Genomic DNA, 25,718 nt, shown 5'->3' with positions numbered 1-25,718 from the left:
TTGTAGGGTACTGTGTCTGCCCTGGCCAAATTAAACATTGAAAGCAGCTGAGGTGTTATCTCCTCATGCAAGGATAATACCTGGGAGTGATACGGCTTTAACCACAACCAGCAAAAGTAAACACAAGCTTTCTCATTGTGCTTTTCGTTATAAAAATGGTTAGCGTAGCAAAACAAAGAACAAAATGGTTTGGTGGGCAACAAACTTTTGTGTCTCAAATAGCCCTTCTTGATAACACAAGCTAAATTAAAAATCTGTATTTTTTCATGAGGAAAAAAGCCTTGCATTTTTGTGGTTCATGTTCAGGAAGTGTAAAAGTCCATTTAGGTGTGCATAGCGACGCAGTACGGCAGGGTTCGGGAAAAGGGGAAGCGCTTAGGGGACGGACACGTGGAAGGGACTCCCGGGCACGGTGTCGTCTCCCCACTTGACAATGACCACATAGTTACCCTTCTCCCTCACCACGTATGTGACGTTATAGAGCCTGTTGCCCATGTGCTTAACAAAGACTTCCTCACATGGTGTCTTTGGACCATGGACCCCAACCATCAGCATGTTTGTCCCTGGAAAGAGAAAAAAGAGTATTGGCCTCAGTCAGTGGTGTCCTCCCCTCATCACTTCTACTTCATCAGTATTGCTCTGGATCTGGTCTTATGAAAGCAAAGTAACAACAGATTTTGGACATTCTGAGAATCAGCACAGACAATGAAAACATGTTTTCTCAGAGTGTTAAAAATATGTTAATTTGCTTACTGTGGGACAGGATACATACTGACAAATGAGTGTGATATCAAATGAGTGCATCAAATGCATTTAAAATGTCAACTTTGTACACCCACACACACAAAAAATAACAGATACTAGAGCAATTTTTTGTTGTTTTCATTTCAGGATTACATTTCAGTCCCAAGGTAAACATGTGAATTTTTCCAAGCATCACAGGAACAGTTACTCTAAGCCCAATTTGCAAAATGTGTTATAATTACAGAGAAATTATGCTGTATGTTTGCAAATCTCAGCTGAAATGTTTTCAGGTGATAATTTGCATTTGTTGATTATGTTTTTGCATTTATGAATCATGACTAACAGTTATGATGTGTCAAAACAAAACGCTGCATGATCGTTTACAAATGCACTTGCCGCACAAATTAACAGACTGAGCCTGAAATGTGACAGATACATATTTACTGTTCCTCACTTTCCTCAATACTGTAATGAAGTATTTATCATAATGCTTAACTTAAACAGCCCATTTAGATCTGGGGTCAGTGCAAGGATGAGAGGAAAGCTGGGAGTTGTGCACAGACACAGTTGCTCATTCAGATATCAAGTGAGATTTGACTCAGGACTGTTGGATTTATGTCTGTATCTATGGGGTGTAAAATAGTACAGATCTTCATCTGTTCATTTCCTCTCTCTCACCTGCTTTGCTGCAGTCCACGGTAAATGTGTTTTTCTGGCCCACAAAGGCTTTGGAAAGCCCAGGTCCTCTGCACACTACCTTGCTGGCATCGGATGTTTGCTTAGAGCTGGACATGGAGCTGTAGGCCTCAGCCACCTTAGAGGTCTTGGTGACAGTCTCCACCAGGACTGAGGAGGTTTCATGAAGACTGTGGCCCCCAGAAAGACGTGCACCTAGAGAAAGAGAGACAGACATGTTATGTAAGGACCCACAGTCACGACTCTCCACTAGAGCATTGCATAAGCAGAGTACTGCTGCGGAAACCCAAACATGAAAGCATCATCGATGGGCTTCTAGAGAGGAGAGGTTTCATAAGAACTAGGGGGGGGGGGTGAGGAGGGGGGGTTATTCTTTAGAATCATTCTAGCAACCTATGGGCTTAATTCCCACATAACACACAGGTTTTACCAGAGTGTGTGGATTCTCAGAAACTGCCTTTTTTAGATTAATTATGTACACTTTGCCCGCACTCTTCAGTTCACACACCCCCCCCCCCTTTTTTGTGCTGAAACCTATGACAATGCTTGTGTTTGAGGATAGCATGTTTATGTAACTGAGACCAGCGTTACATAACATTTAGCAAATTTTATTCATTGTAGAATGCCTATTTTTGAACTGTTGGGTCTCAGTTCTTACTAAAAAAAGGATAGAATTTTTAATGTTCAAACAAACCTGATTTCTGTATAGCCTACCTGTAACTTTGGCTTTGAATGGGCTCCCAACAATATGCTGTGGCCCGCCGTATTTGATGGAAATAAGGTAATTGCCAGGGGCCATGGGTGTGTAAGTGACCTTGTAGCCCTCTGCACATTCAAAGCAGTCCATCTTGACCTTGGAGGGACCATCGATGGTAACAGACAGAGCCCCAGAGCCAGCATTGCATGTATTCACCACAAACTCAGAGGGCACACCTGTACAAGAGTAACAGATGGGGAGAATTACCCAAGTGAGAAATCTCATAGGAAACTAAGTAGATGTTTTATCTGCTTCTCTCACATACAACAACAGTGGTGAGATTGTTACAACGTGCACAATATTAAGGTTGTTTGAAATACTGACGTGCTGTAGGGTGTTTCAGCTTTTTGACATGAGGTATTTGTGAGGTCATGTGTTGGCGTTTAAATTTCCTTTTTATGTTAAATGTTTAGCGATTTTAATTTTACAAGCATACATACATTACCCTTAAATCAAAGTAAAAGGCATGTAACAATAATCTACAAATAATTCAGATGATTTTACACTAACACTCTCTGGACATTAGGGGGAGTCAGTGAGCTATACTCGCTCACTCACTCAGTAGAATTGAGAAGTACCTGTGCAGCCTCCCTCAAGTCCAGGTCCATATGCAGATACCATTCCGGGGTCTCCAGCCTGGTCTGCCTCTCCCACACGCACATTGAAGGGGCTGCCTGGGATGTGACTGCCATTGAACTTAACATCGATGGAATGGACACCGTTCTCTCTTGGAATGAAGCGGATTGTACTTTTGTCTGCAAAGAGAAAAAAATGCAGTGCTTCTGCAATAGCTGTCCCATTTCAAGCGAAAATCAAGCCCCATTTGCTTTAATCTGCTTAACATGTTTCACTGAAATATGTGTGTGAGCTAATACTTTGACAAGCACAAAGCTTATTCTTATGCCATTACTTTGTGTTTAGGGACTTACCACTGTCCAGTTCGGTGACATAACACTCCTCAACCATACCAGACGGGGTGTGAACTTTGGCATCGATGATACCACGCGCTCCATTTTTCTGCACGGCGAAGGAGGCCTCCTGGTTTACCCTCAGGTCCTTGTCCTGATGATCAGAACAGAGAGTCACTGAGAGGTCAGAACTCTAAAGGCCAAGACAACGTCCAATTTATAAAGATTTCCTTTCCCTGTAAGTAGTTAGTGCCTTGAACTGAGCTCAGCACAGTAAAGTGAGAAAGGCCGAGGGGGAATTGAAATGTGCAAGGGTTGAAAAAGACCTCAGGTTAAAAGTGTGTGAATGAGTGATAAGGTGGGGGGTCAGGGGCTTGCTATTTGTGCTTTCCCAGGGAGATAGACTGAGGCAGTCTGTGAAGTGGGGCGCTAATGCCTCTAGACTGTGGTCACTGTGCAATAGTGCAAGCTAACCCCGCCACTGCCCCACAGAAGTATTCCAATAGCTGGGCCAAACTGGACTCACCTCAGTCATGGGATAGGACACTTAATCCCTCCCAACCCACAACTCAGCAGCGTAATGTTATGGCTTTGGACACTAGTTCTGCACAGGTTTCAGGTTACAGTTCAAGGGCAAATACAACAGCCATGGCAACTGTTTGTGTTTTCTGGCAAGTTCTGCTGGGTGTTGCTGGGAGGATATTATTATCCTCAGCTCAGATTCTTTAATGAACATTCCAAAAATCTTAGACAGGAGTAATCTGCCAGAGATATATACTAATATATTTTGGTAACATGCTGATATATGTAAAGAGTTAAGTGGGACTCACCTGCAGGCTGGTGACAGTGAGTCGACGTGCATCATCCGACAGTGTGGCAATGGGGACAATGAATGGGCTGTCCGGAATGTGCTCATTGTTAAATTTGATTGACACTTCATAATCGCCTGATGAAGATAAAAAAAAAATGTTGCAAATTATTGCAGTGATAGAGTCAAATCTGCTTTTTGGAGTGCTTTTGTTTTTAATTTGAGCACTGGTCTCACCTGGCTCCTGTACAACATAAGCCACCCCACAGGACCCATCTTTCCTGTCTTCAAAGGAGATTTCAGCCTTGCTGGGGCCCTCCACAGCAATAGAGAGACCCCCTGCACCAGCTTCACGTGTCCAGATACTGAACTCAGCTGTTAAGGAGAGGGAAGAGAGGGAAATAGAAATTTTTAGATGCTGTTGTGCAACAATTTATCTTTATGAATATGTGTTTTGGGTTCATAGCCTTTATCTTCATTTGGTACTTAGCAAAATTCAAATTTCCATGAGATATAACTCCCTCATTATGATGGACATTATCTGGCATTATAGCTTAGGGAAACTTACAAGGAACCCCTGCAACTCCTCTCTGAAGCCCTGTGCCACCAGCCCGGACTTTATGGGCACCTCCTTCTCCTAGTGGACCCACAGTGAACTGGAATGGGCTCCCAGGAACATGCTGGCCCCTGTACTTGACATTGACGGTGTGAGGACCCATCTCACCAGGTACAAAACGGACACTGTAGGTGCTGTTGCCACTGTCGACAATCTCAGCGTCAGTTGTTTTTCCTCCTGGGCTGGTCACCTGTGCAGTCATCTCCTGAGTGCCTGTGTCACCTGAGGCACAGAGTAAGAGAGAGAGAAAGAATAAATGTAATATGGCCTCACTCTGTCCATTTATTCATTTTCCCTTCTGACTGAATCCCCATTTGAGATTATTTATGAAATAGCACTGCACTAGGCCCAAAATAATGAAGAGTAAATATTATTGTATTGGGCCAGACATACACTATAAATTCACACTGAGGTTCGTCTGTGTCCTGTGGCTGAGTGTTTTGAGTGTCTTTTGTCAAATATTTCCACAAAAGGAATCATTCCAACAACCTGATTTATTTTTGCTCACCCTCTTGTCTGGTTGTGAGGCTACCAAAGCCACCCAGGAAATCGCTGAAGACATCTCTGAAGGGGTCTCCGCCAACCTGTGTGCTTTCCTCCACACGCACCTCCCGTTTGGTCTCACCACCCCGTGTCTTGCTTATCTCTGTGCGTTCGGTGCGTGTGTACGTGTGACTGCTGCGTGTGAATGTACGCGTCAACCGCTCTTGAGCTGAAACCATCTGGAACCAGTTCCCTGATTCGAGAGGGAGACAAAGGAAGCACAATTAGTCAACCTTTAGACTGAGACTACAAAGCTATGTAGCACAGAGCTTAAAGAGCTGATATCTTCTCCTGCATCAGAGAGCTGTAACTGCAAGTGTGATGTGTTCAGTCTGCCATTTCGGTGCTATTTCATGTTTTTAGAGTAGGTATATCTTAAAAGCTTTCAGCTCTTGCTTAATAAAATTAAAGTTGATAAAATTGATAGCATATATCATGGCGAATCTCTTATCATGTAATTTCTCTTCTACTTGTGCTTATAATTTGGTATATGACTTCTTTCAGAAAACCGGACGACAACACTGGATTTTTCACTGAGGCAGTTCTCACCTGGAATTTTGAGATTGAGGTCACAGGTGCTGCCTATTGAAGCTATGGAGGCTGCCTGTCTCTTCCTGGTGATACTTTCTTTCATCCTTCCTTCACCTGTCACTTTCACCGTAAATGGACTTCCTGTTGAGAGCAAACAGAAAAATGAGAGATTGCTTCACAAACCTGTGGCCACTTTCTATCCCTCAGTACCACCCCCTAATGCTTGTCTAATAAGGGAATACCAACCTGGGATGTGTTTGTCGGCAAACTTGATGTTGATAACATAATTGCCTGGCTCAGTAGGGCAGTAGGTCACCCTGCAAGTCCCATCCTCTACATCTTCACAGTTAATATCCACTTTGCTCGGACCCTCAATCGACAATCCAAGGCCTCCATAACCTTATGGCAGAGAAATATGATAAGAGTCTTGATAAAAAAAATCCTAAATGGAAACTTTTAATATATTATGTGCGCTCTGTTGATTGATCAGCAAATAATTTCAGACTTTGGAAGATGAATAGATATTGACAGTCTTTGGCAAACAAACAAGCATTTCCACACATTGCCTGAGCGGCCATGTCACATACACTTGTAATTTCCATTCACAGTGTAGAAAAAGTTTGTTGTAGGCTTCTGTTAATGCCCAGGACTCACCAGCATTTCGTGTGTCCACAAAGAACTCTGCAATTTCAAAGGTGTGTGCCTCAACCAGACCTTTGCCAAAGGCTTTGACCCTGCTGGCATCACCAATCTCAGATGGACCCACCATGATCTTGAAAGGGCTGTTTGTCACATGCTTTCCATTCTTCCTCACGCTCACCTCATGTTCACCCACCTCTTTTGGTGTGAAAGAAATACCTGCAAGACAGGGAGGATTCAGATGCAAAAAGTTAGGAGCATAGTGTATAGGGATTCAAAAAAGGTAACTGCAGACTGCAGCGAGTAACGGCTTTCTACATTCTCCACAAGGGATCTCATTATTACTCCTATTCTCATCTTAATTTTTTACCAATGAATCTATCACTGACCAATGTGGCGGTTGGGCAGTCTTTTCAATAGGCATGGCTCCTCTTTTCCAGATGGTGCTCTGATACTGGCCCTCAGAGAGCTCAGATCAGTCTCTGAGATCTTCAGAGAGACATCTGCTGCTGTGCCAACATTCAGCTGAGACGTTCTGAGTGAATCATCTCCTATACAAACAGACATGAAAGCGGAAGACAAATGGCTGCATGTTAGCATTGCGAACGTTTTGTCCCTGTTTGGTTGGTGCTTAAATCCTGTCCAGAGGGGGGAGCTCCTCTTGGCTGTCTGACGTACCTGTAATCTTAGCAGTGAAAGGACTGCCAGGAATGTGCTTGTTGTCAAACTTCACAATAATTTTGTAGTCACCAGGTGCAGTGGGCAGGTAGGACACTGTGCATGTGCCATCTTTGTTGTCCTTGCATGTGATCTCAGCCTTTGAGGGACCCTCCACAGCTAGGGAAAGACCACCTTAGAAAGAGAGAATGGGGGAGATGATATGGGGAGAATAGATTAAATGGACTTACATCTAGTATAAATAACTGTAGAGCAATGTAAAAAATCCAGGTCCAGTGAGATTTATGGTGACTAAAGCTGACAGGCTTGCTATTCTGTACCTTCTCCTGCATTCTTGGTGACCACAGTGAATGTGGCTGGTTTGTTGACAATGCCATGACACAGACCAGGTCCATAAGCCGTCACCATGCCAGTATTCATGGCATCCACGAAGAACTGCATAGGACTTCCTATAGGGAGAAAAGTCTGTATCAGAATTCAGAATCTCAAGAGTCACTTATATAAAATTCTTTCTATATGATTAAAGGGTATGTATGTATATGTATGTATGTATGTATGTATGTATGTATGTATGTATGAAATGTATATCTACTAATTGTGATAGGACAAGCTTTTGTGGGAATGTTTTTATCACACGTGTATCATGAATTGTGTCTAATGCTGGCAGAATGAAATGTGGCAACGAGTTGTCCTATTAGATCAAAACAAACACTTCTCTGTAAGTGCGTCTATATTTAGTAATCCACTAAACACTCCAAATCAAAAAATTTTCAGAGGAAAGTGGTTGTACCTGGAATGTGGTTGCCATCATACTTGATGTCCATCTCATGCAGGCCTCTCTCTGTGGGGGCGTACTTAACCGTAATTGTGCCGTCCTTATTGTCTGTGATGTGGGGACGAGCAGTCTTACCAGAGGGCATGCGCACCTCCCCTGAAAAGAGATGGAAAAAGTACTGTAAATCAAAATGCCTTAGAGAAAGAAGTTTTGTATGGGCATTTGGGGGATGGTCTCACCAGTAATTTCGCCTTGCTGCACCGTGAATGGGATGACCAGATTGAGAGGCCGAAACATGGGTGCCATGCTGTCTCGAGGAGCGACGGGTTCTTTTGTAGCCTTATAGTAAGAATACAGATGTGGTCAGAGGAAAAACATCCCTGTTATTGTTGCAATTACTTAATTATATCCCCTAAATTAACCCTATAGACAAATAACCAAATATGTGCAAATATTACTATGACTACTGCTACTACTACTATTAATGATAATACTAATCATCATCATTGCCATCATCATACTGAGGCACTCACCGTAACATGGAAGGGGCTGTTGGGAATATGCTGTCCTCCGAAGCGTATGGTGATGACATACTTGCCAGGCTCAGGCGCAGTATAGTAGATGTCGAATGTGCCATCAGTGTTCTCCACAACGTCCAGGTCCAGCTCAACTCCATCAGGGGTCAACACCTTACAGGTCACTTTACCCTTCCCAGCGGCCTTCGTGTCCACACTGATAACAGTGTCCTCCGCCATCTGAATGTTGGGCCCAAGACCTGCTGCTCATGACATAAATATTTTATTTGAGTTACTCAGTAACTTCCAAATATTCTATTTATTCCTAATTCTAGTTGAGAGTTTTACATCAAATTGTCCAATAATTAAGAGCATTGAAGATATTGAGAAAAGAGATAAATAGAGATAAAAAAAATGCAGTTAGTGTTCACAGCTACTTACCAACTCCATGTCCTCCAATGGATACTGTGTAAAGGCAAGCAACAAGAACAAGCTTAGAACGAAGGTAGATTCAAACCTTTAGATTCTCAGAGCATTATTGCAAGACTATTCATTTATCAGTTTATTCACACCTCACTCTTTCTGTGACCTGTAACTGACCTGTGAGTAGACACTTGCTGGCATCGCCAGTTGGCAGGGCATGGATACGGTATGGAGAGTATGGGATCTCATCGCCGCCGTATTTAATGGTGATGGTGTAGCGGCCTGTCATATCTGGCACATAGGACACTGTATAAGTACCATCTCTGTTGTCCTGGATGCTGGCGTTCTTTGGCTTGCCCTCTGGATCCTGCAGAACATGTGTCAAGTTCACATAATCAATTTGGCTAAAACCTATGGAGTCACATTAACTCAGTGGTGTCTAGTAAGGTTTTCTAACTTGTTTTAAAGTGAAATCTAAAAAAGTGCATTGGGAACTCACCAGAATTTGCACAGTGAGGAGTCCCTCTCCGGCATCACGGGCATCAATGGTGAACTCCACAGGCAGGCTGGCAGGCACACCTGAGGTGTTTAGTCCTGGACCACTGGCTCGCACCTTGCTGGCATCATGGGCAGGTGCCGAATGGACTTTGAATGGACTACACATTGGGAGAATGAAGGGCAAGGGGAAAGAGAAATTATTTTAAAATGACTTTCCAAATGAAGTTTGATTTGAATGTAGCTTGAGTCTTTACACTAAATTTAACAACTCATTAAGTTTTGTGATCAAGACAATGAGGATTCAAACTTACAATGTCTCTGAGAGTAACAGGAAACATAAAAGAAACATATAAAAAACTAAATAGATATTTCACTGTTGTCTGTCTTTGCTGTGAGGAGACACATGGACTCACCTGCGGGGCACTTCCTGATCAGCATATTTGACAGACACTGTATATGGGCCCTCCTGGGCAGGTGTGTAGTTGACAGTATGTGTTCCATCACCATTGTTTTTAACAGCAACAGGCTCAGAATCACCTATGAGTAAACAAAAACAAAGACAGCAAAACTCACTCAAGTGTATGATGCCATATATCTTATGCTATGACGTTTTTCCACTTCAAGGCAAGGTAGACTTTTCGCTACTTTTTCATCTGAGCATAGCCTCTGTGTGTGTGTGTGTGTCTGTGTGTATGTGTATCTGTGTGTATGTGTGAATGTCAGTGTGTGAAGCTCACCTGTTGGGCCATACACCTTCACATCCAGAGGAGCCTGCCCTGCCTTAGTGCAATCTACAGTGAAGGTCTGAGGGACATGAGCTCGCACTCCATCTCCAAGACCTGGACCGGAGCACTTCACCTTGCTAACATCGACCACATCCCTCACTGGTACACGGAAAGGACTGCCTGTGGGACCAGATACAGAAAATACAAATGTACATGCAATGTCTCTGCCTCTCATGCTCCTCTGTCATTGCATTTGTGCCTCGGATAGCCACTTAATTTATTGTGGTTTTTGACTATGCTGGACATGGTGTAAATCTTAGCATGTTATTCATAGGGATATAGAGACATATTTCTAATGTCTGACCTGGGATAGGATGGCCTCCATAGGTAATGTTAACATCGTAGTCCCCTGGGGTAAGGGGCACGTACTCTACGCTGCAGCTGCCGTCTTTGTTGTCTTTGCAGGACATCTTGGCCTCAGAGGGGCCCTCGACGGTCAAGCCCAAACCTCCAGTCCCAGCACCCCTTAAAAGTTAAAGGGAAAAAGACAGAGAAGAGGGAAAATAGGTATTTTTAACATTTTTAGGTTGGTTTACTGAATGCTGAAAACATGCTACATAGACATCTCCCAAAATACAGTGATTTGTAGTATGTTATAACCAGTTTGAAAAGGCTTGAAAAATTTCACCTTGTCTCAACTGTGAAGCAATTTGACTTGTTGACCAGTCCGCTCTCCAAGCCAGGTCCATAGGCTCGGACACGTGTTGGGTCACAGCCCTCCACAACAGAGACTCTGAAGGGGCTCATGGGTACAGGCACATCATCATACAGAACCTCGATCAGATGCATACCTGTCCACAGCAACAAAGATATTCTCTCACTTCAAAGCAACTGGGGTAGACTAGCATGTGAATAAATCTTAGGTGCAATAGACTAAAATACACCACTGAAAATATAAGACATTTGTAATCAATATTCTAGATGTTTCTTAGGCCATTCTGCGAGTTAAGACTAATTTATGTATTGTAGAAATTGGTTCGCATTTTGGGATATGAGTTTGATAAATGGAAAGTTGGTAAAAATCAATGGGCATGGATCATGCAACAAAGGTAAAGCAAATCACACCATCTTTGTCTGATATCTAATGCTCAATTTCTCATTTTCAGTGCATGTATTTCATTGGCTTGTATTCAGTATATGACAACTTTGAGTCTCATCTTTAACTGGTGTGGCTGATCCCGGCTTTGTGATGAACATTATTAATAGCAGTGGGCTGAGGCTGCCATAGATGTTACTACACACTGTATTTCTGGCCCAGAGTGCAGTAAAACACATACCTTTCTTTTGAATGGTCTTTGTCCCCAGACACCCCCTATTTATATAACCAGCATTCATTTATAGTCCCAGAGAGACCCAATTCAGGGCTTCTCTCTCTCCCTCTCCCTTAAGCCCTGAAATCACAGTATACTGCCTGACCGTGTATTAATATCTCTTCTCTCCTCCCCACACATCAGACACAACACCACCTGTTCTTATATATCTCTCCTTTCAAAGGCTTTCCCTCTCTGGTGATCCATCTGTTCATAAGTATCACCTCTCTCTGTCTCCCTCAGCAGTGTTATGTTATACTTGATATTTTATGTCTGTAATGGCTATGTATTTGCATAATGACAACATGGATGACCACAGTGAGCTCCAATGTTTGCATGCATACTGTTAAAATGAATTCCAGTTTTATAGAAGAACATGCTGCTACTTTTTGCTGCAGTGCAAAAACACTGAGCACAATGTAACACTTGGCACATAGATGACACTTATGATATGCTACCATGATTACATAGATATACATATATAAAAGATGCTTTAATAAGAGTTACACTGAATTGAATGGAAAAAAAAGGATTCTCCATCAGATGTATTCATCTGTTTTTTTTTTGCTGAACATGTCATTGTTTACCAGGCCATTCCGGGGACTAAAAATGATTCAGAACAGTATATTTACCCCTCTCTCTCACTTACCATCCTCAAATGCTGTGTACTCCACTCTGTAGGTGCCATCTCCTTTGTCAGTGATGTAGGCATCTGTGTTGGAGCCTGATGGGTTGATGATTCGAACCTTGATGTGATTCCCACCACTCCTGGTCTGGGCGCGAGCATCAACGATGAAATGTGTGGTGACATCCCTCAGGACCCCTGAGAGCACAGAAAACCAGCAAGTGAAAATGTCACTGTCTTAATAGATAGAATGAAGTAAGGAGACACTGTTTCAGTCCAGTGACATCACAGTCAGCATGGTTTCAAATGATTGTGATTTTAATTTCCAGGCGATGTGCCATTAAAGCACTTATATTCTCAAATGGCACTGGATAATTACTTAATGAATTAAATTACATCAATTCATACCCTAACTCAAGGTTGGAAAATAAAGTAACCCTATGCTTTATGGATTGCATCAGTCTTGGTGTTCTTACCTCTTGGTTCCACTCCAGGTCCATAGACTTTCACGCCAGTTGTGTCCACGGCTGGCTCTACCTGCACGCAGATAGGGCACATGGGCACCACGGTGCCGCCATACTTAATGGTGATGGTGTGTGCACCCTTGAAAGACGGGACATAGGTGACAGAGAAAGTGCCATCCTTGTTGTTCTGGATGTGCACCTCCACCTTGGCCCCTGACTCAGACACAATCTCCACTGTGAGTTCTGCTTCACCAGCCCTGCTGCAATCCACAGTAAAGCAGGCTGCCTCCCCTGCTTTGGCTCGCTCCAGCCCGGGCCCACTGGCAGTCACTTTACTTGGGTCCAGGGCAGGCTTGACAACTGCTTTGAAGGGTGAACCAGGAATGTGCGCCTCACCAAACAGGATGTTGATGTTGTATTCTCCAGGTTCAGTGGGCAGGTAGGAGACAGAGCATGTGCTATCACCATTGTCTTGACACTCAATTTTGGCCTCGCATGGGCCCTCTACAGTCAAACCCAGGCCACCTGCACCTGCACCTTTAGTGTCAATGGTGAAGGGTGCTGGTTTACCCACAATGCCACCCTGTAAGCCTGGCCCATAAGCTCGTACCTGGTGGACAGAAAAAAGGAAATTGTGAAACTGTGACAAGCTCTTTGGATCTGGATTGATTGATTGACCTTAAAAGTTATTTAAATAACATACAGAGTAAATTAACTTTAGTGATGACCTTCTATAGTACATCAAACATACATTGTATTTATCACATTTTTTGACTGTGATCTGAGATACAAGTGAAAATATCAAAACAAGTGAAGATATCAAAAACATACTACCTTTGAGGGGTCTGCAGGCATAAGAGCTTCCACAGCAAAGGGGCTTCCTGGGATGGGATCCCCATCATAGGTGATTTCCACTTTGTATGGGCCCTCTTCTGGAGGGATGTACTTCACTGAAGTGGCCTCTTTGGCCTTGTCTGTCTCAAGCTTGCATGGAATTGGCCGGCCAGTGGGTGAGGTCATTTTAACACCTACCTCTCCCTGTCCACCAGCCCCCTTTGTGTTAACTATAAACTCTTGGTCTTTCCCGACTTCCACCTCTGCAAAAAAGAAAACTCACCATTATACCACATTTGTCTGAAAAAAGTGAACAATGCCTACCACCTAATAAAGCCCTAGTCAATTACTCTAAGTAAAAGGCTCTGCTCATCAAAAGTCTGTGTCCTCAATACAGCATTCATTATCATAACCTGCGGATCAGCACATTTTAAGGACCTTTTACAGATGAATGAGTGTTCACATCACTTACTGTCTTTAAGGCCTTGGACTTTGACTTTGCCAATATCCAGAGGAGGAGCCACGGTGATGTTGAAAGGGCTTTTGGGAATGGGGTCTCCTCCATGAGTGACTGAGATAGTCATATTACCCTGGACAAACAGAGGATAGAAAGTAGAGAGAAGGAGAGTGAGGGAAACAAGCAGTCAGATTAGTTGGTTCACTTGCTGCTTAATTATGAATAAAATGAATATGCAGTTTAAATAGTCCAAAATTAGCAACAATGGCTGAAGTCTAATTCGTGTTCTTAAAGTACCAGGGCAAAAGTGTGGTGGAATTGTACGATAAAACTATTGTAACCTACTGACCACTCACCTGCTGAAGGGCAGTGTACTTCACAGTATAAGAGTAGTCATGATTGTCAATGATCTCAAAGTCTTTAACAGCTTCTCCTTTATTGGCAGCAGTGAAATGGACCTCAGGTTTGGCTTTGCCGGCTCCCTTGGTGTAGATTGTGAAATGGGTTGGAGCACCAACTTGTACACCTGTTGGACAAGTCTTTGGGTCAGTTCTGCTTGCATAGTGCTGCAATCCTTTTCGTTACTGGTTCACTGCTAATACCTGACTGTAGTGTCAGTGACATGATGGCACCACTGCTGTTACCTGTTTTGTTGAGCCCAGGACCTTCTGCCCTGACTTTGCCTGCATCATGGGAGGGATCCACCTTTACCTTGAATGGACTACTGGGGATTTCCTACATTAAATGAAAGGGAAGTTTCATGTTGAATTTGAAGTGGAGCAAATCTGAATCAACACCAGAATGACAGCATTCATTTTGTCAACCAAACAGACAGATCAACATTTGTGAAGTACTCAAGATGAGCTGCTTGTAAAGCGGGGCCATTCAGTTACAAATTCAAATGGGTAAGATTTTGAAATCAGGCCTTGTTGGTGGGCCAGAAATGTTTTGATTTTGGAGCCAATTTTTCTTTTCAGTATTGACAAAGACACAGGCTGCCAATTTAATAGAACTGTTTTAGAGTATGGTTTGGGATTCAGCGAAGCAAGCACTGTTGAGGTAAATTCAGTTTGCTCCACTTGTCTTACTTGATCAGCAAACAACACCATGATGGTGTAGCGCCCAGGGCCTGGTGGAGTGTATTTGACAGTGAAGGTGTCGTTGTCATTCTTGATAATATCAAAATCGATGTCTGTCTCTGCTGGACCAACCACCCCTGGAGCACATTTAATCCCAATGCTGACATCACCTGGAACATCATCAGAAGAAGTGAGAGGTCAAGTTGATGCAGTAGAGTCCTGATGTGTCCATAAATAAGAAGTCTTTCAATAAAGCATACCTTGACCTGCCTCACTGCAGTCTACCGTAAAGTAGGTTGGATCATTGGCTTTCAGACCAGTCTTTTCCACTCCTGGCCCATAAACCTTCACTTTGTCTGGATGACTGCCCTCACCCACAATAACCTACACAGAAACAGATCACAAAAACCAGTGGTCAAAGCATTTCCAGTATATTGATACAGCTGTCAGTGGGACTTAGAATAAATGTGGGGGCAGAAAAGCCTACAAATGCCCGCAAAGTCAAAATCATGTCTGTATGTTTTAAGACAGAAAAATGGCAGAGGGAGAGACTGATTGTTACTCACCCTAAAAGGACTGTTGGGAACATTGACATTGCCCCAGGAAATGATGATGGTATGTTTAATGGGCTTGGTGGGTACATACACACAGTGGAAAGTGCCATCTCCTCTGTCTGAAATCTTGATATCAATAACACAGCCTTCTGCATCCTAAGAAAAAAATATCACACAACAGTTTCAATGAAAAGAAAGAGTGGATCCAGAAATTCTGTTCAGAGTATAGAAACATCGTACAGCAATGATGGGTCATAGACTTTTTCTTTCATTACTCAAGTACCTGGGCATAGATCTTGAGTTTCCCATTGCCTGCCTCTCGAGCATCAATGGTGAATTCTGTAGGTTTGTTTACAATAACGCCAGTGGGTGCCAGGCCTGGGCCATATGCCTTCACCTAAACAAGGAAAGAAAGAGATGAACTGATGGTTATGTATAAATCGCAAAAAACATATCTCAGAAACAAGGTCTCTTAAAGGTCAACTTCAAAACAAAGAAGACCAAAACCAAAGCAGAGCGAATCTAAAGCAAAATAACACATGCATGTCACTTACTTTCTCTGGGAAGACATCACTGGCTGCTGGGAGAATGTGGGCCATGAAGGGACTGTCCTTAATGTCCTCATCATCACAGATGACGTGGATGGCATAATCACCTGGTTCAGTGGGCCAATAGCGTACATCACAGGAACCATCACCCTTATCGTCACACTCAATCTTAGCCTGAGATGGGCCTTCAATGGAGAATCCTGCAAATGGGGACACAATCTCCTCATAATCCTTTTTCAAATTTCTCCTACCTGAAAATGCATTTACAGGGATGCTGTTATAGTTGCTGGGAAACAGTTGCAAAATATGCTATATGATGTTGTTTTATCCTATCATAAACAATGGATAGCAGAGAAAGAATGTTCATAAGCAATGCTGTGAAATAAGACTATATGGTTACCTGTACTGCCTACAAAGTACCCCTTGACTGGACTTACCTAGAGTTCCCACATCTGTGCCGATGGCTTCCACCACAAAGTCGGCGGATTTGCCCACCATACCAGTCTCAAGACCAGGACCCCAGGCCCGCACTTTCTGTGGCCCTGCCTCCATGCTGACCTGCACCTCAAAGGGGCTACACATACACACAGTTTCACTGTTGCTGCCTTGAGTTTGCTGACAATGTTTTGATTACAGAAGCAATCTACTCATTATTGAAAAGAAATCAAAGATATGCTTGCAATGGAAAACATAATTCTACAATAGTGGTTCTCACATCATTCTTTGAGGATTCTGTGGCATTGGGTATATGCTTAATCAGTTCTAATACTCAATGTCTAGAAAAAGTAATTAGGGACTTTGATTAACTGAGTAAGGTGTGCCAACTGTAAAACTTATATATACATGGAATAGCTAAGAGTCTTATAGGATTGGGTTGCATACCAGTAACCTATAATTGTTTGATATTCTGATCACTATGCTAAACATAAAGGCAAACTATCTTTATATGGTTTGTGTTCCTCACCTGCGTGGTATAGGCTGGCCTCCCCAGGTGATGCTGACGGTGTATTTCCCAGGATGGAGAGGGAGATATTCACACTCATATACACCATCGCCAACATCATGCACCTTCACTGGTTCCTCTGCCCCGCCTGAAACCACACAACCCAAAAACTATATTAAAGAAGACTGTATGTTTATCCATCAAACAACTTCATAATAACCAAAACCGAGAGAGAAAAGCAGAAATAGTTCAAGTTCTTACTTGGGCCCTTCACTGTGACCTTGAGTTCTCCTGTTCCAGCCCCCTTGGTGAAGACCTTGAAGTCAGCCACCTCCTTGACTCGCACTCCCTTGGGCTGGAGCCCTCTGCCTGTGGCTCGGCATGCATTAGCATTGCTGGCTGATGGTGGAAAACAGAGAAAAGAAAACTAAAATTAAATGCCACTCTTGAGCATGAATGCTCATTGCTTGCTGTTAGTAAAATAGGCAAACTGCTGTATATACAAGAGCTGTTTTTGCACAACAAGCAGAGGAGATCATTGAATAACAGTGATCGTTTCATACTATGGACAATCAGACAACTTCGGGCAATTTCACACAATTTCACAGCAGATATTGGACACTTTATGCACTTAAAATCACAATGCCGGTAACACAGCTGTTTCTCCATGTGACTAAAAAAGTATACTCTGAAGACAATACTTCATGCAAAGACGAATATTCTCAACCGCAATACAATTCTTCCAAAGAAACGCAAAGACATCTGATCAGCACCAAAATTCAGAAGCAACAATCAGACACAACTGTAATGGAAGCTTTTACAAACAGAGGGTTTTTATAAACCACACATCAACACAGGAGGCAGCTCAATTTGCTAAATATTTTACCACCACTCCTGTCTCTCCTGTCTACAACCAGTTCCCACCCCCATTCCCTTAACATGCCTTAAGGCACATCAAGCTGCCACAAGCTGGGCCACAGTTGGGCCTAAGCAAGTCACCACACCCATAGGCGCAAGGCTGCGCCAATCAAAAGGAAGCAGAGGGTCTTCAGCAGGCAGTGCAAAGGTGGGCCTGGCTGGCACTGCAGCACAGAGGGCACAGGCCTCACCCAGCAACCTATACTAACTTGGTCGGCCAGGTTTGGGTGGCACTTTGGGTGCATCTTTCTTTTGGGGCATGCTCTTCCCTTTGGGTGGAGTGCGAACAGACTGAGGAAGTATCTGCAGTGGAGGGCTAGTAGGCATGGCACTTGGTGGAGCTACAAAAATAAATAGGTAACATTTTCTTCTTTGGCTCTTAATAGGAGGACAATATAACTTTGGGTAATGACGGGGAAAAGAGATTGACCATGACTGACAGAGAGCTGAGGATCTGATTCAGCATCATGAAGAAGAAAGCTCACCTTCTGAAATATGCACATTGAAGGGGCTCTTGGGGATGGGCTGGCCGGCAAATAGCACATGGATCTGGTGAGGTCCCTCCATTGTGGGGTTGTATGTGCAGCGGAAAACATTGTCACCCTTGTTCTCCAGAACGATCTCTACAGTGTCCTTCCTACCCTGGGGGTCTACAATCACCACACTGACATCTCCTGCCCCTGCACCTGAAGGTAGAGAGCAGAGAGCTCTGTGAATCCAATCAAAAGGGCACAAGCCACTGTATGTACATATGTATGACCATTATGTAAATCAAGGCCGCAGGATGCTATTCATTTATGAAAAACAGATAAACCACTTTATGACAGTGAGATTTATAATGAAACTTATTGTTGAAGAAGTTATAGCTTTGTCCTCACCTGCAGTGTAGATATCAAAGTATGTGGGCCTGTTGGCCACATTGCCAACTGGATCAAGACCTGGACCCCTGGCTTGTACTTTACTAGCATCACCAAGAGCTTTGGCCACATTCACCATGAATGGGCTCTTATCAATATCTTGACCAGCGAACAGGACCTTCACCTGGGACAAACAATCAACACTCTATGTCACTAGGAGGTACACAGCTTATATTTTACACAAAAATAAAACATGACTACAGTCTGACAGGAATTTAAGACACTGTAACTACCTTGTGAAGACCCTCCACCTTGGGCACATAGGTGACAGAGTATGTCCTCTTTTTGTCATTGTTGGGAACAACCTTGGCCTGAAAAAGGGGGAGATGGTAAATGGTGGTAAAATGATTTGAAATTTGATCCTAATCCAGATCTGTTTAAAGGTCTCTGTTAGTTGTCACTCACCTCTTCAGTGTGTCCCTCGGGATCTTCCACATATACAATGACCTCCCCAAGCCCTGCCTCCAGTGTTTCCACAGTGAATTCAGCAGGTTTGAGCACCATGTTACCGTGTGGCTCAATGCCTAAGTTTAATGAGAAAGATTGAGCAATTAATTTCCACTGCAATATATAGGATTTTTCCTCATTAAACCATATGAAAGAGAGAGTATTTGTTAACTCTCTGATATGAATGTGTCTAAAAGATTGTATGGATAAAATCAGGGTTATTTTGGAATAGTCCACATCAGGCACAATGCAGCTTAAATTAAAAATTAAAACTTAACAACAAGGAAAACAGACACTGAGTGTCAAGACGACACTTCTAGCTCTGCTTTCAATGGCCTGTAGCATTCCCTCTTGGTTCTCACGACAGCTTTGGTTGGAGCTAGAGTATCAGTAAAGCAAGGACCTTCTAACACACCTGGACCATATGCCTTTGCCTTCTTGGGGTACAGCTGCTTGGGCTTCAGGGGTGCACCAGGTTTCAGTTTGGCCTTGGGGAACTGGGATAGGTAGGTCATGACAGAGTGCTCATCCACATCTGGGTGCACAATCTCTTCAGGAGCAATCACCTAAAGATCAGGCATGAGGTGAGAGGTTATTTTAATAGCACTTCCATTAACAGCACAACTATACTCAAATATTAAATTAATTTGCTCAGCTGACTGATTTGACTGAAAATCCATTATGGCATTGCCCTGGCATTTTAACATGTTTAACAGTATGTTTAACAATTTCTTTTGTACTGAGTGCAGCAACATGATCAAACAATATATGAGATAAATCATGTCTCATGCCAGCAAAAATAGGAGTACACAGTCAGGCATAGCATTAGTTAACAAGAGCAAAATGTCTTGCAAGTACAGAATCCTCCTTTTTCCACCACTCAGACTGTTCTGCAATCACACAGTGGTGTTAAACTCTTCACCAGCTATATTTAACTGTTGTCTGGTGTTGTTAAGGACCATGCCTTCAATAAGCAAGGGGAAGGATTATTCTTGGGCCAGGTCCTTGCCCCACAACCCTTCTCTGGGTTGTGGGGAATTCAGCTCCCCTGAGCCCACAAATCTAGAATATGCACTTAAGTCATGTTAAGAATGTCATGCTTATTCACAAGCACACAAAACTCCACAGCATTGTGTCTCATCCAGTCACAAACATCCAAACAAATTCCAGAAATGCCCAAACACACCCCTTCCCACTATGTTCTCACTATCTTTGACTGATCTGTAAAATTAAGTAAAAAATAATTAACTTGTCAAATTAATTACAGATCATTTAAACTTGGAGCTAAGTTAAAATTAAATTCATGATTTGTTCATCACTAATCATTTTCCAAAGTCATCATGTTAATGAACAAATGTCAATCCTGAACACAAAAATAAAAACAAGAGAGGCCATGTGTGCTTGGTTCTTCCATAGGAACACTGACCTGTGGCACACCAAGCCAGTCATCTGCCTGTTGCATGGCCTCCCGAGCATTCTCCACAGGCTGGTTAGGGTCCCAGGTTTCCCAATCAGGACACAAACCTACCAAAAGAACAGAGCAGGTACATTTAAAGGTCAGATAAAGCCCACAGAGATCTTTAAAAGGAGGTGTTTTCTGATCTCTGTTTGTCTCTACAAAGACAAAAAGAAATGGAATTAAAATCATAAAGCTATCGATGACATTAGTTAAAAAAAAAAGTGTAACTCCAATATGCACCCATCACAGTTCAACTGGCGTTAAATTGTTTCAAGAACTTATCTGTAAAATTTCACTCATGGCATATGACACTAACATGAGTTTCAAATTTACTCTTTGTATTAATATTAATCTAAATTTCACAAATATTTAACTAATTGGAACACTAATAATACTGCTACACTGTTTCGCATTCAGATTTCATTACATCATTATTAATGACACTCTGTTGTATGTCAACAGTCCTTTTTAAGAATGACAACAGTGTCTATGTAACAATGTAAATAAAAGCTGAGGCAGAAACTTCTGGAATATTTGATATTCTGTTCGATCATTTGTCTTACTACAGCTAAAAAGAAAAAGGGAGTGCAAGAAGAAGTAAACAAGATCATTGATCAAATCATTATGAGTGTCTTTAAGGGGCCAAATATGACCTCAAAGGCTTACTTCAGCAAGGCTGAGCCCTCATTTCTCCTGTCTAGAGAAAAGAACATTCTAAGGTTAAATATGTGGTTATGCTGAACACTGTCTGTTCCCCCTCATACTGCTCTTAGCCAGCAGAGAGCAAAGCCCTGTATGGTCATGTCTGTGGCTGTCTCTTTTGTAGCTGTTCGATGTCAACCTCACTCATGTAAACACTGTTCTGGGACACCCCCACACTCTCACTGCATTCTCTTACCTACCTCTTCCCAAACATGCTTGCTGTGGTACTAAAGACTATGAAGCTTGCATTGAATAAGTGTTAATCTAAAGTATCATTATTTGTCTGATGATGTAAATAAAGAATTTCTATTACTAGTGTATTCTGTTCACTTCTACTGGCCTCAGAATCAAGACTGTTTATGAATTCAGATTAACCTTCCGAACAAGAAAATCCACAATTAATTACTCTGCAAGCAAATACATTTTAGACCCAATATATCAATCTATTTCCACGATGGGACTACACACTTTAATATATAAACAGATTTTTATTGCTTTTACTTCCGGTCAGAAGTTCAGTGCATTCACAGAGAACACCATATAGCATCTCAAGTTTTACCTAACCCTATCTTAAGAAGCTGATATAAAGGTAGGGGAAACTGAAATTCTGACTTCAGTTGGATAGGAATAACTGAAATCATCACTTCTATACTTTAACCCAAAACTCCCTTCCATTTTTACCTTCAGTGTGATCAGAAAAATGAACGTATACACAATTTACTCATGAACTCTCCTTGCGTGTGCGACCATTAAGAATCTCAAAAGTGCTACTCTCCTCCCAATCTTGTTCCTGTGTATATTTACCAGGGGCACAGTTGTCCACCAAAGCTCCCAAGGCTTTGCCGTCTCTCCAGTCCTTATTGAAGTTAGTGATGGGAAGCTGGGGGACCTTGTTCTGGATCCAGCCTAGAAGCCTCTGCTTAGGAGTGAGCTTCTTGGCATCCTCATCATCCTCATCGTCCCACATTGGCATGGAGATGGAGTAGTGCAGGATGAGTGTCCATATCAGGCCAAGGATCAGCTTCAGGTTGCCATCCACAATTGCTTTGCTGTCTGTGGAGCAATACAACAGTGATGGTTAAATACTGGTGGGGCCATTGGTAATTCATCTGTGCTGAGTCAGATGAAGGAAGGGGGTAGAAGAGTTTCGTACATCAGCATAACACCATCATTTTGTACATCAGATTGCAACCCTCCTGCAATGATATGATATCACTTTGGTGACTGCAATACTGGATATAGATTCACAAGATCATATCATAGCATATAAGGGCTATGACAAAGATTTTTGGAGCGGCAGTGTATCTGAACTCATGTCTGTCTAAGAGAAAGATGCTCCCATAACTCATATGTTAACTGCCTGGGACAGCTAATGCACTTACTCAGGTAATAGAACTGGTGGTTGTTAGCTCAATCCCAACAGAATGACAGGAGTTCAAAATGAACAGTCCTGTTAACATGAGACACATAGCGACTGCCTCCTTGGTTATGTAATTACACGTAAACTTCACTCATATGTTTCTTCAAGTCACAGCTGGACCATGTCAGTGCAAAATGCAACAACAACAGGAAGATAGAATCCATGCTATGGTGTTTCCTGACATATCTAACCTGTCAGATATGACTTTAAATCCTATGGATCTCACAGTTCTGTACCTGAAAATTATCACTGCAGGATGAAAACATTCTATTCTGCTGAGGTCAGTTTTAGTGCTTTGGTATTAACTGTGAACATTCAGAAAATTCAAAAAAGCTGATCTTGGATGAGATCAAAAGGTTTTAAGTAAGACAAAAACTTTTTGGAAAGAGGTGCAGTCTCAACCCCTAGTCTACCAATGCCACACCAAGCAGGATGCTGGGACATTCCTCCAGTGTGAAGTAGCCGCATGGCATGGCATCTCACTGCATTACAACACCCCAGTGGGGCTTCATATGCCCTTCACAAATGGCCTCTTAAAGCAGCAATCAAACATGGAATTTCACTGACGGCTGCCGAGAGCTATCACTCATAACTGATTCAGCTGAAGTACTGGCAGCTATTTTATAAGCACATTTCTTCAATAAAAGTTGGCTTTCTACAGTCTAACAGAGCTTTTCACATTGTTATTAAAAACCCTTCTCCTTTACCAACACTACTCGAGTGAAAATTTTTTTATTTCACAGTCATAAAGAAAGAAACACATAATTTATGAATTTCTTTTTTTTTCCGTACTGTAAAAACAGTTTACTTTAGACGAAAGTATGACTTCACAGTAACTGGGTTCACACATTCCTATGCGACCTCCAGTCACTGCCACACGTCAAATTACCCAGGGCGTCTGACCTTTAGAACCAAGTCTTGCCCTCATACACATAAACACACACATTCTCTCTTTGATCACAAGGCTATTTAAAGCCTGTCAAGTGGCAAGAGATGCAGATATTGTCACATCTGTCCCTGACCATAATTTGATTCACGTGTGTCAATGAGCAGAAGTTACTGTATATAAGCATTTTATACAAAAATCTCTCACAAACTCCTGCCAAACTGTCTGTTGTAACAGTGGAAGTTTTCAATGATTCCATATGTGACATGATGAGGTATGAGCCATCTAACCAGTTGCACTTCTAGAATGATCTCTGATATCATTTATGTCTTTGAACTCATTATCTGTCGTTTCCTCTGTGTCTGCTGGTTGAATAATTTTATAATACACAGTGCAACACTACAGTTCATTATCTCACTGCACATCAAAACATTATTCACTGCAAACACAAAAATCCTGGCCTACAATCATACATTTCTGACCTTAAGATAGAGAGATATGGATGTGTTGACTTATAAACAGGTGAGCGTAAGGGGGTGTGTTTGTGTATGTCTAACCCCATCCTAATTACCTCGAGCAAGAAGCTGTCTTTGTAATCTTCCTCACATTCTTCAAATCTGGCATGAGTGTACCTTAAGACAATGCCAGCAGCACTTCTGCTCTATAAAAGTTTCCAACTGGCTGACCCATGTTTCTAACCACTTCGCCATTTGTGTGTGTGTCTCTCTCCACACACTCTCTCTGTGTGTTTGTGTTTTTAATTAAGGGCTGGAGATATATATTCAATATATTCGATATTTTCAATGTTTTAAAGTTCTAGGATCTGATTCTTCTTAATAAGTTTCTCAGGATAATGTCCTACTTTATTTCATTCATATTTTCAATATGAACATATGGAGAAGTAAACATACATCTGTTGCGGGCTAAGGGTGATGAGCATGAGGTACCTTATTTTCACGATAAACATGACATCAGTCAAAAGTGCACTTACCTATGGATACCAATTTGATACGTTCCCTGTCAAGAAATTCCAAAGCCACAGACACGTTCTCCAGCTTCATTTGTCTGAAGTTAGGTCTAACGTGGTGCTTTCTGTACATTTTCTTTTGACTTAAAACTTCCAGTAGTGCGATGAGTCTGAGACCATCACTCAGGTCTCTTTGGAGATCGTTAACACTCTTATTAATGCACTTAAGGTGTTCGTTACACCATCTGGTGAACGTGTTCTGTTGGATCTTCTTCCACGGTGCATCCTCCGCGAGGTCTTTCTCTGTGGCCGGCATCTCTTCCTCCTCGTCTTCCCCCAGATCGGTGCCCTGGTAATATTGAGGTGGCTGTTGGTCGTCGAAGTATGTGTTATTGCTCATCATCTTTCCGCTTTCCTCGTTCCTTTTATACCGATGTATTACGAATGTGTGAAATTTACTGCACGCAAGTTTGCAGGGTAGTGTCAAAACGCGTCGTCGCAGTTAAAAGTTCAAAACTTGGATGAGGTTTTAAAAAAAAGAGAAAGACTTTCGGATGTACTTGTGAAGAGGGCTCCTCTGTCACGACAATGATGAATTAAATAATCCGATTTACAGTTTACAAGGCGGCCAGACCCCGTTTTTTAATTGGCAGTCTCTTGACAAATGTAGTCACTGCTTCTTAATGGATACTTTTGTACTGAAGAATATAGTTTTTTGAAAAATGAATCTTCGTGGCAGATGAGAGCGGTTGAACGCGCTGGTCACTTGAGTACAGTTGAGGCTCCTGTTAACTTTGAGTGAGGTGAGGGGTAGGATTGGGGTTTAAAAAGACTTAAGATCACGTCAGATCGGTGGAATGTCGCTGTCATGTAGTAATCATGAGGATGATGGACAAATTGTAATCCAACGGGATCTGATTGGCCAAAACGGATGTGAGGGGCTCCGATAGGCTGGACCCCATGCAGAGATGAAGCAACTTTATTTTTAGGCGCTCCTTAACTGGTACAGGGGGGCCGTCGTTTCTCGGTTGTTGCAGAAGTGTGTAGTCACTGGGGCTCCGAGCGTGCTGAACAATTGTGCCAAGAAAAGAAAGTGACGCACCAGTTCAGTCAGGCAACTTAGTGTATCCTCTGTTAATTGCTGAATTCTGCCATTTGGAGAAGCCTTTTCCTATAGGTGAAACTACCATCACCCTATTAAGAGCCACACATGAGGTCACATTATTGAATTAGAGACATACTTTATTGAAACATGTTGTAACTGCGATACGT

At 42.4% G+C, this 25,718-nt stretch overlaps 1 protein-coding gene across 3 annotated transcripts; it reads right to left on the bottom strand.

The window, feature by feature from the left end:
* Positions 1-375: 375 nt before the first annotated feature.
* Positions 376-24,846, bottom strand: LOC115806080 (filamin-C-like). 3 transcript variants are annotated; one of them, XM_030766812.1, is made up of 47 exons: positions 24,471-24,846; positions 21,978-22,226; positions 20,439-20,536; positions 19,428-19,578; positions 18,971-19,089; positions 18,799-18,876; positions 18,527-18,689; positions 18,134-18,334; positions 16,992-17,129; positions 16,752-16,878; positions 16,225-16,361; positions 15,794-15,987; positions 15,523-15,636; positions 15,252-15,395; positions 14,946-15,069; positions 14,695-14,855; positions 14,251-14,341; positions 13,963-14,132; positions 13,622-13,739; positions 13,150-13,412; positions 12,328-12,925; positions 11,876-12,049; positions 10,545-10,707; positions 10,221-10,381; positions 9,869-10,036; positions 9,545-9,668; positions 9,133-9,289; positions 8,811-9,000; positions 8,652-8,675; positions 8,229-8,476; positions 7,935-8,034; positions 7,711-7,851; positions 7,241-7,369; positions 6,921-7,094; positions 6,632-6,793; positions 6,258-6,461; positions 5,850-6,002; positions 5,622-5,744; positions 5,038-5,265; positions 4,482-4,751; positions 4,151-4,288; positions 3,936-4,051; positions 3,127-3,259; positions 2,776-2,952; positions 2,155-2,373; positions 1,423-1,635; positions 376-563 (listed from the first exon to the last, which is right to left on the bottom strand). In XM_030766812.1, exons 1-47 carry the CDS (start codon positions 24,844-24,846, stop codon positions 376-378), a joined length of 8,091 nt encoding a protein of 2,696 aa, XP_030622672.1. The 3 variants fall into 3 exon arrangements, with proteins under 3 accessions (XP_030622672.1, XP_030622681.1, XP_030622690.1); XM_030766821.1 differs by lacking the exons at positions 5,038-5,265; positions 8,652-8,675 and having other exon boundaries at positions 4,482-4,734; positions 5,593-5,744; positions 6,632-6,790; positions 8,217-8,476; positions 24,471-24,762; XM_030766830.1 differs by lacking the exons at positions 5,038-5,265; positions 8,652-8,675 and having other exon boundaries at positions 4,482-4,734; positions 5,593-5,744; positions 6,632-6,790; positions 24,471-24,762.
* Between the last annotated feature and the right edge of the window lie 872 nt (positions 24,847-25,718).

The sequence above is a fragment of the Chanos chanos genome, chromosome 1 (genome assembly GCF_902362185.1).
Source record: "Chanos chanos chromosome 1, fChaCha1.1, whole genome shotgun sequence".
Classification (NCBI taxonomy): Eukaryota; Metazoa; Chordata; class Actinopteri; order Gonorynchiformes; family Chanidae; genus Chanos; species Chanos chanos.
The sequence above is the reverse complement of the archived record's forward strand: the minus strand, read 5'-3'. Positions and strand labels throughout refer to the sequence as shown.